Source organism: Pseudophryne corroboree, chromosome 2 (genome assembly GCF_028390025.1).
Source record: "Pseudophryne corroboree isolate aPseCor3 chromosome 2, aPseCor3.hap2, whole genome shotgun sequence".
In the NCBI taxonomy this organism is placed as follows: Eukaryota; Metazoa; Chordata; class Amphibia; order Anura; family Myobatrachidae; genus Pseudophryne; species Pseudophryne corroboree.
Genome location: NC_086445.1, coordinates 706,155,905 through 706,168,208, shown reverse-complemented (window position 1 = coordinate 706,168,208; position 12,304 = coordinate 706,155,905). Strand labels below are relative to the sequence as shown.

At 43.1% G+C, this 12,304-nt stretch overlaps 1 protein-coding gene across 1 annotated transcript in view; it reads left to right on the top strand.

Moving 5' to 3' along the window:
* PLXNA2 (plexin A2) overlaps positions 1-12,304 on the top strand; it is a 398,232-nt gene that overhangs the window by 285,858 nt on the left and 100,070 nt on the right. The window contains exons 5-6 of the mRNA XM_063955325.1: positions 7,528-7,628; positions 10,524-10,647. Of these exons, the coding sequence (XP_063811395.1) occupies positions 7,528-7,628; positions 10,524-10,647 (225 nt within the window). The remainder of the gene's footprint in view (positions 1-7,527; positions 7,629-10,523; positions 10,648-12,304) is intronic.

Here is a 12,304-nt window from a genome sequence, read left to right as displayed (position 1 = left end):
ATGTACAGTATGTTTATATATATTAAGATTGGATATTTCATACTGTGCAGCATCCCAGGGTCAGATTGTTGGAAGGTTCCAGGTATGTATAGGCTTAGGAACATAAAAAAACACATACACTTTAATAAAATCTCAAGTTACATGAATATCACTGCAATGTATTGCAAGATGGCAAAAGCAGTTTTAGCTTTCATCAATTTACTTATGCATTTTCATCACAAGCAAAATGTTCTTAGCAAATCAGATTTATTGTATATAGTTAATAATGATTATTGAGCTAGTACATGCATGGTATGGCTGGGATCGGTATACGATCCCGTTGAATGGGTTACCAACGCCGGCATCTCAATGGTCAAGATCCTGACAGGGGCGAGGTAAGTATTTACATAACCCCCTAACCCTCCCTTACCGCAGCCTAACCCTAGCCTCCCCCCTTAGTGCCTAACGCTAACCCCCCCCAGTGCCTAAACCTTAACCACCCCCTTTCCGCAGCCTAACCCTAACCCTCCCCCCCGGTGGTACCTAACCCTAACCCCCTTTTCTTAACTGTAAACTCCCCACCCCTGCAGCCTAAACTTACCCCCCACTCTGACCTGTTCTGGATTCTGGCGTCGGAGTTCTGACGAGTGTCAGGATTCCACCGTTGGTATTTTGGCTGCCGGGATCCCGATAGCCAATATCTTGATCATGTAACGTATGACTAGTTCTGGATTGAGTTTAGCAATAAAAATCAGTTAGGGTTTTCAGTTGATTTCCAGTCAAATTTCAATTGAATTTGTGTGACAGGTATTTACTAAAGTCAAAATCCACTGAAATAGAACTTTATACTTAAATAGAACTACAATATATCCTTCAATACTTTAACATTGTGTTCAATTCCTAACCCATGTTTACTAATAGTCAATTTGAAAATCGACGCAAAATCACCATCTTAAATAGAACCATCAGAAATAGTTATATTTAATTTTATATCATGTAGAATTGTCTGAAATCTCAATATGATGGAAAATACATGGAAGAGAAGCATGTGGGGCACTCTGGCTGCATAAATTATGACATTGAAAGACACAGCAATTATTATTTTTTAAATCGTGGATATGCAAATTAGCCCAGGAATGAAGGTGTTTGTGGGTAATACAGTGCATGTGACCTGTTTTGGCCAATAGAAATGCTTTTCTATAATTTTGTCTATTTTGGATCGATTTTTGATGAATAGAACACTTATAACTACAAATAGAACTCACATCATGCAGCAATTTTTAAAAGGAAATGAAAATCAACTTTTAGTAAATTAGCTATTTGGAATAAAAACACTATATTCGATTATGTGTGGATGTTTGTACTATTCTGGTCAATTTTAAATAGACCCAAAATTGACTTTTAGTAAACATACACCCGAGCTCTTATTAATAATCTATACAAATAGGCCTATAGTTAGGTTACATAGCCCACAAAGACTGCATGACTATAGTAGTGTTTAAGATCACATATGGGAATGGTGCTAATGCCACCAAGTCAGCATCTTAAAGCTGGCAATCCAGTTCGATCATGTTATGACGTTCCATCCACAAGGCTCCATGTCTGGTTGATTGTTTGTAAATGAAAATGGTCCTTGTTGTGTTTGTTAGCATTATACATAATCTATTTTTAGTAATATTGTAAACTTTATAAATAAATTGTTGCTGTGGCCGCTTTAACTGTAGTCCACTGCCCGTTTGTTTCATTTCAAAAGAGACAACTGAGGGAGTAAAGTTGGATAAGTTCTACATTGCCTAGTCATCTTGATTATCACAAGAGCAGAACACTGTTTCTAGGGTTACCAGGTCACCCATGTAAGACTGGACAGATATGAAATACACTTTGGAGGTAGTTCAGATATAGGTCAGTGGCAGTCATGCAACAGGTCTGATGTGGCATCAATTACTGTGTCAGAGGGACCAGTCCAGCAGTGTAAATCAGGCTCCATGCCAGGACGCAGCAGTGGAAATATTGACACAAGCATACAGCATGGGCCATTGCAATTAGTTCATATGTGTACTGCAGTTAAAATGTTATTTTATACAAGTATTATGTATTATTGCCCACTTTATAATCTGTGTCCAACTAGCCACTTTCAAAAAGCAATGTGCCATGCTAAATCCCAATACGCAATTGTAAAAGCTTCAAATTAATTAAGTTCTGACTTTAACTTGGAGTAAATATTATGCAATAAAAACAAACAACAACAGAAACTCTGTGATCACCTACTTTCCTGCCAGATGAGGTATTTAGAGTTTTGTATTTAATTGCTCTAACATCTCACTTGTTGAAGGCGTTAGTTGTATGGTTACCGCAAATTCCCCTTGAGGCTCTTCAAGGGCATTCACAAGGATATTCAAAACTCTTCTCCATTAGAGAGGCACTGTGGTATACCAGGCACTTAGGGTCAGCCAGGGTAGAGTTCTTTCATTTGGAATTGAAGTGGCCCTTTGGTGTACAACATTTAGCTTCCAAGTATGCCTATTCTATCATAGCAAATTATACAGGGGAGTTTGAAAGCAGGTAAGTAAGCTACTGAATCAACAGGTTAGCATAAAAAAAAATATAAATGTGTGCATAAATGCAGGACAAATCCGATTTTGAGTCATTTATGAAAGCATCTGTAACTAACCAAGAAATGTGGGTGGAGAAATTTGAATGGGGTCACTGGTTTGTATCACTAGTTATAGTGTCGTGTTGTTCAATATACATTAAATCTTCATATAGCAGAAAGACCTGCATTTATGTAAAGGGGACCTAACTTTAGTCTTGTTTGCAAAGTAATTAAAGCTATGCAACTATTTCTGTTTAAGCCGCATTTCATTTTGCAGGTAACTTGTTTGTCATACCTTTTGTTAAAACGTGTATCTTATATTATAGTCTTACAATTCCAATTACAGACTTCTACAATTCCAAACAAACTGTTACTAATTAATACAGAATTGCTCCAAATATGGCAGTTATTACAGACTGCCTATGAATTGGACTGAATAAATTGGCCACTTCCCATGAAGTAAACAAAACAGACTAAGTGGTCTATTTACTAAGCCTTGGATGGAGATAAAGTTGCTGGAGATAAAATCAATCGGCTCCTAACTGTCATTTTTCAAACACAGCCTGTGGCACGGCAATTAGGAACCGATTGGCTGATGCTTTATCTCCAGCAACTTTATATCCATCCAAGGCTTAGTAAATAGATCCCTAAGGGCTGGATTTAGTGATGCTCGGGCGTGATTACATCCGGCTCTAGAACTGTCATTTTTCTAGTACAATATGAAAACGAAAACAACTTTTGTTAGCAGTTACTTGCCGTCCAGCTGTCATAAATACCCCTATACAGTATGTCATACTATGGAAACTACAGAGATACGGGGCATCGGTGACCTTTTTTTGTATATTTGTTCACATTTATATAGTGTTTTGCATGACAATTATATATAGTCTCCAAACATTCCAGGTTTGCTTCATTTTCATTTATCTAGATTATATTGTGCAATTTCCAAGATTTCTCCTGGTATATTCCCAGCTACATTCAGAATTGAAATTACAACTTTCACAATCCCCCACACAGTAATCAGCAGCAGCTTTTAAGATGAAATTGCACACAAGAAGATCATGATAGCAGCGGTGGGTTACTGCAGTTTCTGAGATTCCTGACATCTCTCTCACATCAAGCAAAATGCTTGTCCCTTTATCTTTTCCCTATGTGTCACCTCCAGAATATCTTTTCTTTGTGTAGTACCTGAGTGTCTAAAACAAGGCAGCCGGTGCCTGCTTCTGACAAGCCTGGGAAATAAATTCTCCTTTCTCTGTTTGCCTTGTCTTCTGCCCTCTGTCATTCTTTCCCTGGTGTGGATTTTTTGCTGTGGAAAAATAGGCATTTACCGTTGCAGTGTGCCATAGTAGTGTATGCCTATAAATATTATGTAGAAGTTAAACTGTATCAGAGAAATGTATCAGAATCAAGTTACTCAAGTTAATATAGTGTTCTCTATGAAATCATATTTTACTGTATGGGCTTTGGTACTTCCTTAAAATGTAATAATAAGTGGATAATTAATAACAAGGGGAGGCATTCATTTTGCCAGCTGTCGGGATCCCGGCTGACAGGATACCGACGCCAGAATCCCGACACCCGCTGAAATACTGGCGGTCGGAAGCCCCACTCGGGTGATGGTCCAAGCCACCACCCGAGGGGGAATATAACCTTGTGGTGACTGTTGGGATCCTGACAGCCGGGATATCATACTGAATCCATAGCAAGATGATTCTTGTCACTATACTTTAGTCTAGCACTAGTAAATGAGCCTACTAGCAGCAAAAAAAAATGTGGGTTCTTGTATTTTGCATCATAAACAGGGCTCAAGGTTCCCCTACTATACCTTATCCTGAGCATGCCCTTAGAACACAGTGAAACTCTGGATAAAGTCAACATTATACATTATATACATTCAGGGTTGCACAGAGGAATAGGGGGAACCCCCACTGTCTGAGGGCCCACCTCTTCCTCTAGGTATGATAATCCAGACTGTGCACTTTAATTATACATTATACTGCCAAGGGCTGTTTTATTTTCTGCAGTGCATTCCTGTTCAGTGGCGTAATTTTGTCGCAGGCGCCCGGAGGCAAGATAAATGTTGGTGCCCCCCCTTTAGAAAGATAGAGATAGACACACACAAACACACACACACACACACACACACACACACACACACACACACACAGTAACATGCAGCCTATGGGGGTAATTCCTAGGGGATCCGGTCTGAAGATCGACAGTGTCTAGGTCGACAATGTTTAGGTCGACCACTATAGGTCGACAGTCACTAGGTCGACATGGATGGAAGGTCGACAGGGTTTCTAGGTCGACATCCTAGTTGATCGGATCATTCACACTGACGGGCTAGTCTGCCCCGCATGTCACTACTGCCCCCTCCCCTACAGAAGTGCAAAGGCATCGCACAGCGGCGATGCCCTTGCACTTCAAGAGTAGCTCCCGACCAGCGCAGCTTTAGCGTGCTGGCCGGGAGCTACTCGTCGCTCCCTGGCCCGCAGCGGCTGAGTGTGATGTCATGCAGCCGCCGCGGCCCGCCCCCCCACCCCCCCGATGGTCCGGCCACGCCTGCATTGGCCGGACCACCCCCCCTAAATGGTGGCTTAACGCCGCCGTCCACCCCCTCCCGCCCAGCGACCGCCTCTGCCTCAGAGGCGATCACTAGGCAACGACGGCTGGCATGCACAGTTCCGACCCGATTGCTGCGCTGCGAGAAACTGCAGCGAGCGATTGGGTCGGAATGACCCCCTATGATTCTGAAACTGTACCCCCCGCCCCCCTCCTCACTCACACACAGTAACGCCCAGCCTGTACTTTGTGGTCTGGGTGTCTGTGATGAGAGCCGTCAGGGTGTCTTCGATGGGCAGGGCCTGAGGAGGGTCAGGTGGCAGCAGAACACAGAGAGGAGACTTAGCAGCCAGAAACCACCAGCAGAGACCCCCATCCTCCCTGCACAGCAGCAGCCATCGGCCAGCAGCAGGTGACTGTAGTACTTGCCGGGGGAAGGGGGCAGATGTGCACAGAAGAGTGAGACCGCTTGCACCACTAAGGTATGTCAGTGGCTCGATCTCTCCATGGCTATAAATGTCTGCTGGGACTCCAGTCCCCAACTTCCCTGAGGAGTGGTGCCCCCTTCAGGGCAGGAGCCCGGCGGCAGCCGACTCCATTGTCTCCCAGAGTTACGCCTCTGTTCCTGTTACTAATTTGGTATATTTTCATGCATACACTTACAGTATTTACTATGTATTCTGTATCTTTATAAAAGGGTACAGGCCATGCACACACTAATGAAGTGTGAAGTTTGGCCACACCCCCTCTGGAGGCTGACCACACCTCTAAGTTGGGTCCCTATCACTGTATTCCCTGGCGGGCCCTTCATGTCCCAGTCCGACACTGTATACATTTATTGATTTTCTGACTTTACAGTGATGTGACGTGCATATTGTAGACACACAGCTTTGTTCCTTCGTCTCTCACATAATATACACATGGGGCCTGATTCAGATTTATATGCAAACCTAATGGATAACATACAAATCTGATGTTTCTGAGTCTATGCAGGTGCAACATCTGTTCTGCGAATGTACAGAATGGGTCTGTGATATCACTTGCAGCCCCTTGTCAGCCTCTCCATCATTTACACAGACAACCAGCACCACGTCACTGGTGTTTTGTAGGCGTGCCAGGCAAAAGGTTAGACACAGACTTCCTGGACCCAGCTACCCGGATCCTATGGCAATCTGCTAACCATGCGAGTCGCGATCGATGGTCGTGATGGTGATCCGATGCTCAAACACACCACTCAGCTGTCGCAGATGCATGCAGGAGGCGTCTATCTTCTACAAATGCCTCCTGCTGCATTTGCATTTATTTGTACGGTATTGCACAGACACTTCCCTGCGGCTGTGCAATTCCATACAAATCGGAATCAGGCCTATAATGCATTACTCATGTTAATGTTTGCAGCTGCGCGTGCGTGTATATGTGTGTGTGTGTGTGTGTGTGTGTGTGTGTGTGTGTGTGTGTGTGTGTGTGTTTGTGCAGAACGTAATAAATTGCATTAATAATATATGTGCATGAGTGCATGAAGACGCACAGAAAGGGTGGAGGGGGGTACTGGAGTGTGTACAAGGATGATGAGTTACCGTGTATATTTATACAGTTATTAAGACATATAAATGTGAAACTATATTTTACAATTTGTATTTCCCTACATGAATTTCACAGTGTGGGATCAAATTTAGAAAGAGCATTAAAGGCGAGAAAAGAAAAATGGTTAGAGAGTGGAATTACGCCGACAGAGGCCACATTAAAATGTGATTTTAAGAGAAGGTTTTTTTTTTTCATCTCCCTCTGAGGACGTTTGAGACTACGAGTCAGTGACTGCAAAATCCCATTGCAAAGTTCATCAGGAATCGTGTTCCAGCTGCTGGAGTGATAGATAGGTTTAATTACACTGAATTACTGCGGCAACAGCCGCTCCGCTCTCCCCGAAGTCATTAAAAAGAAAGGATTTTTCAGAGCTGGTCACTGGCCCAGGCTGGGCCTTTAGAATGGAGGCAATGTGGTTTGTGGGCCAGAGGTCAGAGGGGGCTCAAACTTGTCATCTTCTGCTGATTTCCTACGAGTCTCACTGCTCAGGGGTTTATCTGGATCAGTTGCTCATTGGCAGAATCACTGCCACTGAGCTGACAAATACAAATTTTAATTCGAGTGGCATCCATCTTTTTTTGTGACCTTTTTCAGTTCTTTTTTTTATTCCCTTGTGCCCCAAGAAAAATAGATTGTGTGTGTTTGTCAGTTTCTTACGCTGGCAACACTGCCCGGCAAATTGATGACAGTTTTCCAATTCCTAGTTCCCTTAATAAAACCAGGTTATCTGATCATTTAAAGTGACTAGAGAGTGACCTACTGTATGTGCAAAGCATTGAGCCACTGTTATTTTGCTCTTTCAGGTTTCGAGAGTCCCAGTTGAGTCATGTGGGCAATATACAACATGTGGCGAGTGTCTGAGTGCTGGAGATCCACATTGCGGCTGGTGTGTGTTGCATAACATGTGAGTATTTATCGTTACCAACCAGTGACTTGGCTTTTGCACTTTTCGTCTCCCTCTCACCTTCCATGATAAGATGCACCAACTAAATTACGTGGTGTTTAATTTTTTTTTACATAGAATTTGCTTTGACTGGATACATTTTCACATTGTCATAATTGTACATACAGTATTTCTGTCCCTCTTCATGAAATTACATGAGCAGTACAGGAAGTAAAGTTGACCATATACTATATGCTATATGTATACTGCCATATAGCACTAGCACTGGGTTATTGGCCCGATATCGTCATGTGTGTGGTCCACAATTGGTCTCAAAGCCTGGTAAAAATCCTATTAAAATAAATAGGCTCATTATAAAACTTGCAGGAAATTGCAGTCAGACCAGGGGGGTTAATTCTGAGTTGATCGCAGCAGCAAGTTTGTTAGCAATTGGGCAAAACCATATGCACTGCAGGGGAGGCAGATATAACATTTGCAGAGAGAGTTAGATTTGGGTGGGTTATATTGTTTCTGTGCAGGGTAAATACTGGCTGCTTTATTTTTACACTGCAGTTTAGATTTCAGTTTGAATACACCACACCCAAATCTAACTCTCTCTGCACATGTTATATCTGTCCCCCTGCAGTGCACATGGTTTTGCCCAACTGCTAACAAATTTGCTGCTGCGATCAACTCAGAATTAGTATGGCCAATATAGGCTTCTGTATGTGACCATCTTCTGACTGTGATAACAAGCTCTAATTTGTTCCGGAACTGATATGGCAGAGATCCAAGAACCGTGGCCAAACTGGGCATAGAGCCTGACACTCGGGCTAGGCGGCCAGCTTTAGGAATCAGATATTTCCAAGAGGGAGCATGTTTAACCCATAAAGTGCCACTGTGCCTACTGTAGCTCTTTACTGGTTCTGATTTGTACATGAAAAGCACCTTTTCCCCTGTCTTCTAACTACATATTACATTACCTGAGGTATCAAGTCTTTTACAGATCTGGCAGGCTTTTGTCCAAGAAAAGAAGGTGATAAAAACGGAAAAAAGCCAGAGTAACAACCTCCACTTAGCATTTATACCCACAATAAATACTACAATATTACAGAGACTTTCAAGAGAGCATTAGGTACATAGAACCACAAGCTTCCTATTGTTATACAGAAAATCCCACTGATATAACAGTACTTCTGCTCTATATACCTCATGCCATATAGCTATTGTGGTATTGCTGATCCTCAACATGGGGAACTATTTCCTCATCCATTTCCACATCCTAGCAGTGACTCTGTCTGCAAATGACTTTATGCGTCTGTGCCTCAAGGCATCGACATCACATTTCCAGATATGCAGGGTCAGCGACTCATTTTTCCTGCAGAATCCTGCACACCAGCACCATATTAGTGCTGTAGCAATGGGTTATGCTCAGGTACAGCATTTCTTTTCTGATTATACCTTACATTTATTCTTCATAGAGGTACAGTAACTTATATTTTACATTTCATAGCGTATTAGGGTGGTCATTCCGAGTTGATCGCTGGCTGCATTCGTTCGCTGTGCAGCGATGAGGGGAAAAAAGGCACTTCTGCGAATGTGTATGCGGCGCAATGCGCACGCACAACGTAATTTTACAATGGCCGATGTAGTTTCACACAAGGTCTAGCAAAGCTTTTCAGTCACACAGCTGGCCGCAGAGTGATTGACATGAAGTAGGCGTTTCTGGGTGTCAACTGACCGTTTTCAGGGAGTGTTCGAAAAAACACAGGCGTGCCAGGAAAAACGCAGGGCGTGTTTGTGACGTCAAAACAGGAACTGAACAGTCTGAAGTCATCGCAAGCGCTGAGTAGGTATTGAGCTACTCTAATACTGCAAAAAAAAAAAAAAATTGCCGCCGCTCTGCGATCCCTTCGTTCGCACTTCTGCTAAGCTAAAATATACTCCCAGTGGGAGGCGGCATAGCGTTTGCACGGCTGCTAAAAACAGCTAAAAACAGCTAGCGAGCGAACAACTCGGAATGACCCCCTAGGTGCTAAGTAAATGTTATTGTTAACCCTATTTTGTTTAAGAAAACCAATTAACCTAGTTAGTAATATACATTAGAAATAGCTTGAGTAATATATGTTTTAACATGCATTCATAAAACAGAGGTTTTCTCAGTGATTTATATTGATAACATAATAGTTTCTCATATATAACTGCTAGTTGTTGCACTCAAAACAAGCAAGAGGTAGAACCTTCTATATTTTTGTTTGAAAGAGGAGATCAGAGGGCACAAGCCATGAGTAGGATGGCGGCGAGAGTAAGTGCAGCCATATGCCACACTTGCGGCATCCGTAGACTTAACCATAAAGCTGCGCGCAAAAATCTCTTCTGAGGTTAGGGTGAGATAGGGACAAGGGGGAAAATGTATGAAGCAGTGATAAGAGTGTGGAAGTGAGCCAGTGGGGAAGTTGCCCATGGCAACCAATCAGCTGCTCTGTATAATTATATAGTATGCAAATTATAAATGTTACTTCAATGCTGATTGGTTGCTATGGGCAACTTCTCCATTGGCACACTTCTCCACTCTTATCACTGCTTCATACATTTATCCCAAGATGAGGTGCCATTTCCGGCTATTCCAGACCCTTGGAATGGCCCCGTTTTTCCCTAATTGAATCGATCCCAAAGTATCTTTCTGGTTATGTATTGGGTACTTTTTGCAAAGTCATTTGACAGCAGACTACTCTGCCTATAGACTGACGTTTGTGAAAGTAATCATGGATTGGCCATGTATAAAATCTTAAAAATTCAAATACAAACTAATATAATCATGCAAAAGTCATCTGCGTATGCAAAGGAAATATGGATATCACTGCATAGTTATCAATAGCATGTATCAATATAATATGTAAAGTCTTCTGATTCTAGGTGTTCCCGTAAGGATAAATGTGAACGAGCAGAGGAGCCATTCCGGTTTGCAGCTAACATAGAACAGTGTGTTAAGGTTACCATACAACCCAACAGCCTTCCGGTGTCCGAGCACAGCCTGCCGGTAAGAGACACATAAACAGTTTTCTACTGATCTTCCATTAACATGTACAGGGAATGGTGACAATGAAAAGAACTGTTTTATTGGTTTTGCTGCAGGTTATTGTTGAAGATGTTGTCATTAGGCCTAATTGTAGGCCGACATTCAGATACCACAATGTTAACAGTTATAGGAGGTAATTCTGAGTTGATCGCAGCAGCAAGTTTGTTAGCAAATGGGCAAAACCATGTGCACTGCAGGGGAGGCAGATATAACATTTGTAGAGAGAGTTAGATATGGGTGGGTTATTTTGTTTCTGTGCAGGGTAAATACTGGCTACTTTATTTTTACACTGCAATTTAGATTTCAGTTTGAATACCCCCCTTCCAAATCTAACTCTCTCTGCACATGTTACATCTGTCCCCCCTGCAGTGCACACGGTTTTGCCCAACTGCTAACAAATTTGATGCTGCGATCAACTCAGAATTAGGCCCATAATGTTGAAATTGTTAAAATGTCAATTTGTTGACATCAGAATGTCAACATTAGGTTTATCCTTTGACCTGGTGGGATAGTGTTAGGCATTTGGGTTAGGGGTAAGGATTAGGGTAATGAAATACTTACCGGAACACTGCAGCATTAGAGCTCTATTAAAGTAGATTCTAGAAATGTAAAATAATGATACAGTTTTGATGTGTTTGCATAACAGCCAATACCATGGGATTCGGTCAGGATCTTGGCGGTCGGGATCCCGGCAGTCAAAATACAGACGCCGGAATCCTGACACTATTTGGAATGCTGGCGTCGATAGCCTGACATTGATCACTATCCCGGTGCCGGGATCCGACCGCTGGGATCCCTAACAAAGATTTGTAGGGCTGCCGGAGAGGTAACCTGCGGGAGTGGGGGTAGGCTTAGGCTGCGCGGGGAGGGTTAGGGTTAGGCTGCTGGGGAAGGGGACTTAGGGTTAGGCACCCCGGAGAGGGTTAGGCTGTAGGGGAGGGAAGTTTAGGTTTAGGCTGTGGGAAGGAAGGGGGGTGGGGAGGGTGGGGGGTTAGGGTTAGGCACCAACAGGGAGAATTAGGTTTAGGCTGCGAGGGGACGGTTCGGTTAAGGCTGCGGGTAAGGAGGGTAAGGGCTGTTTCACATGCAACGGTTTTGCCCGGATGCCAAAAAGCTGGACAAACTTTGTTGCTTTTTGCCATCCGGCAGTGTCTTTCACACACAACGGCTTTGAGCCGTGTTTAATGCTGTGCGCATGCGCAGCAGCAGCTTAAAAAAAAAACCCGGTGTGTGTGAAAGCTCCCATTCACACACTCTGTTCACTACCTACAAAGGCGGCACGGCAGCCAGACTTTTCAGTGGATATTTCCGGGGCCGTGCTGTGTGAAAGGACTGTACACCATACATTATTAATTAGAATATTGGCACGGCAGAAAGCCATCTGTCTTTTTCCCGTCCAGCAAAAACCGCTGCGTGTGAAACAGCGCTAGGTGTTAGGGGGGGTTGGGGATCAGGCTAGTGTTCTTACTACCTTGGTGTCTGGATCCTGAGCTTCGGGATGCTGCTGTCAGTACTTTGACTGCCAGCATCCCAACCGCCGGGATCCCGATACCATCCCAATACCATAGCTTTAAAAAGGACATTTATGTGTGAGTTTAATAAATATTGTGTAACTTAA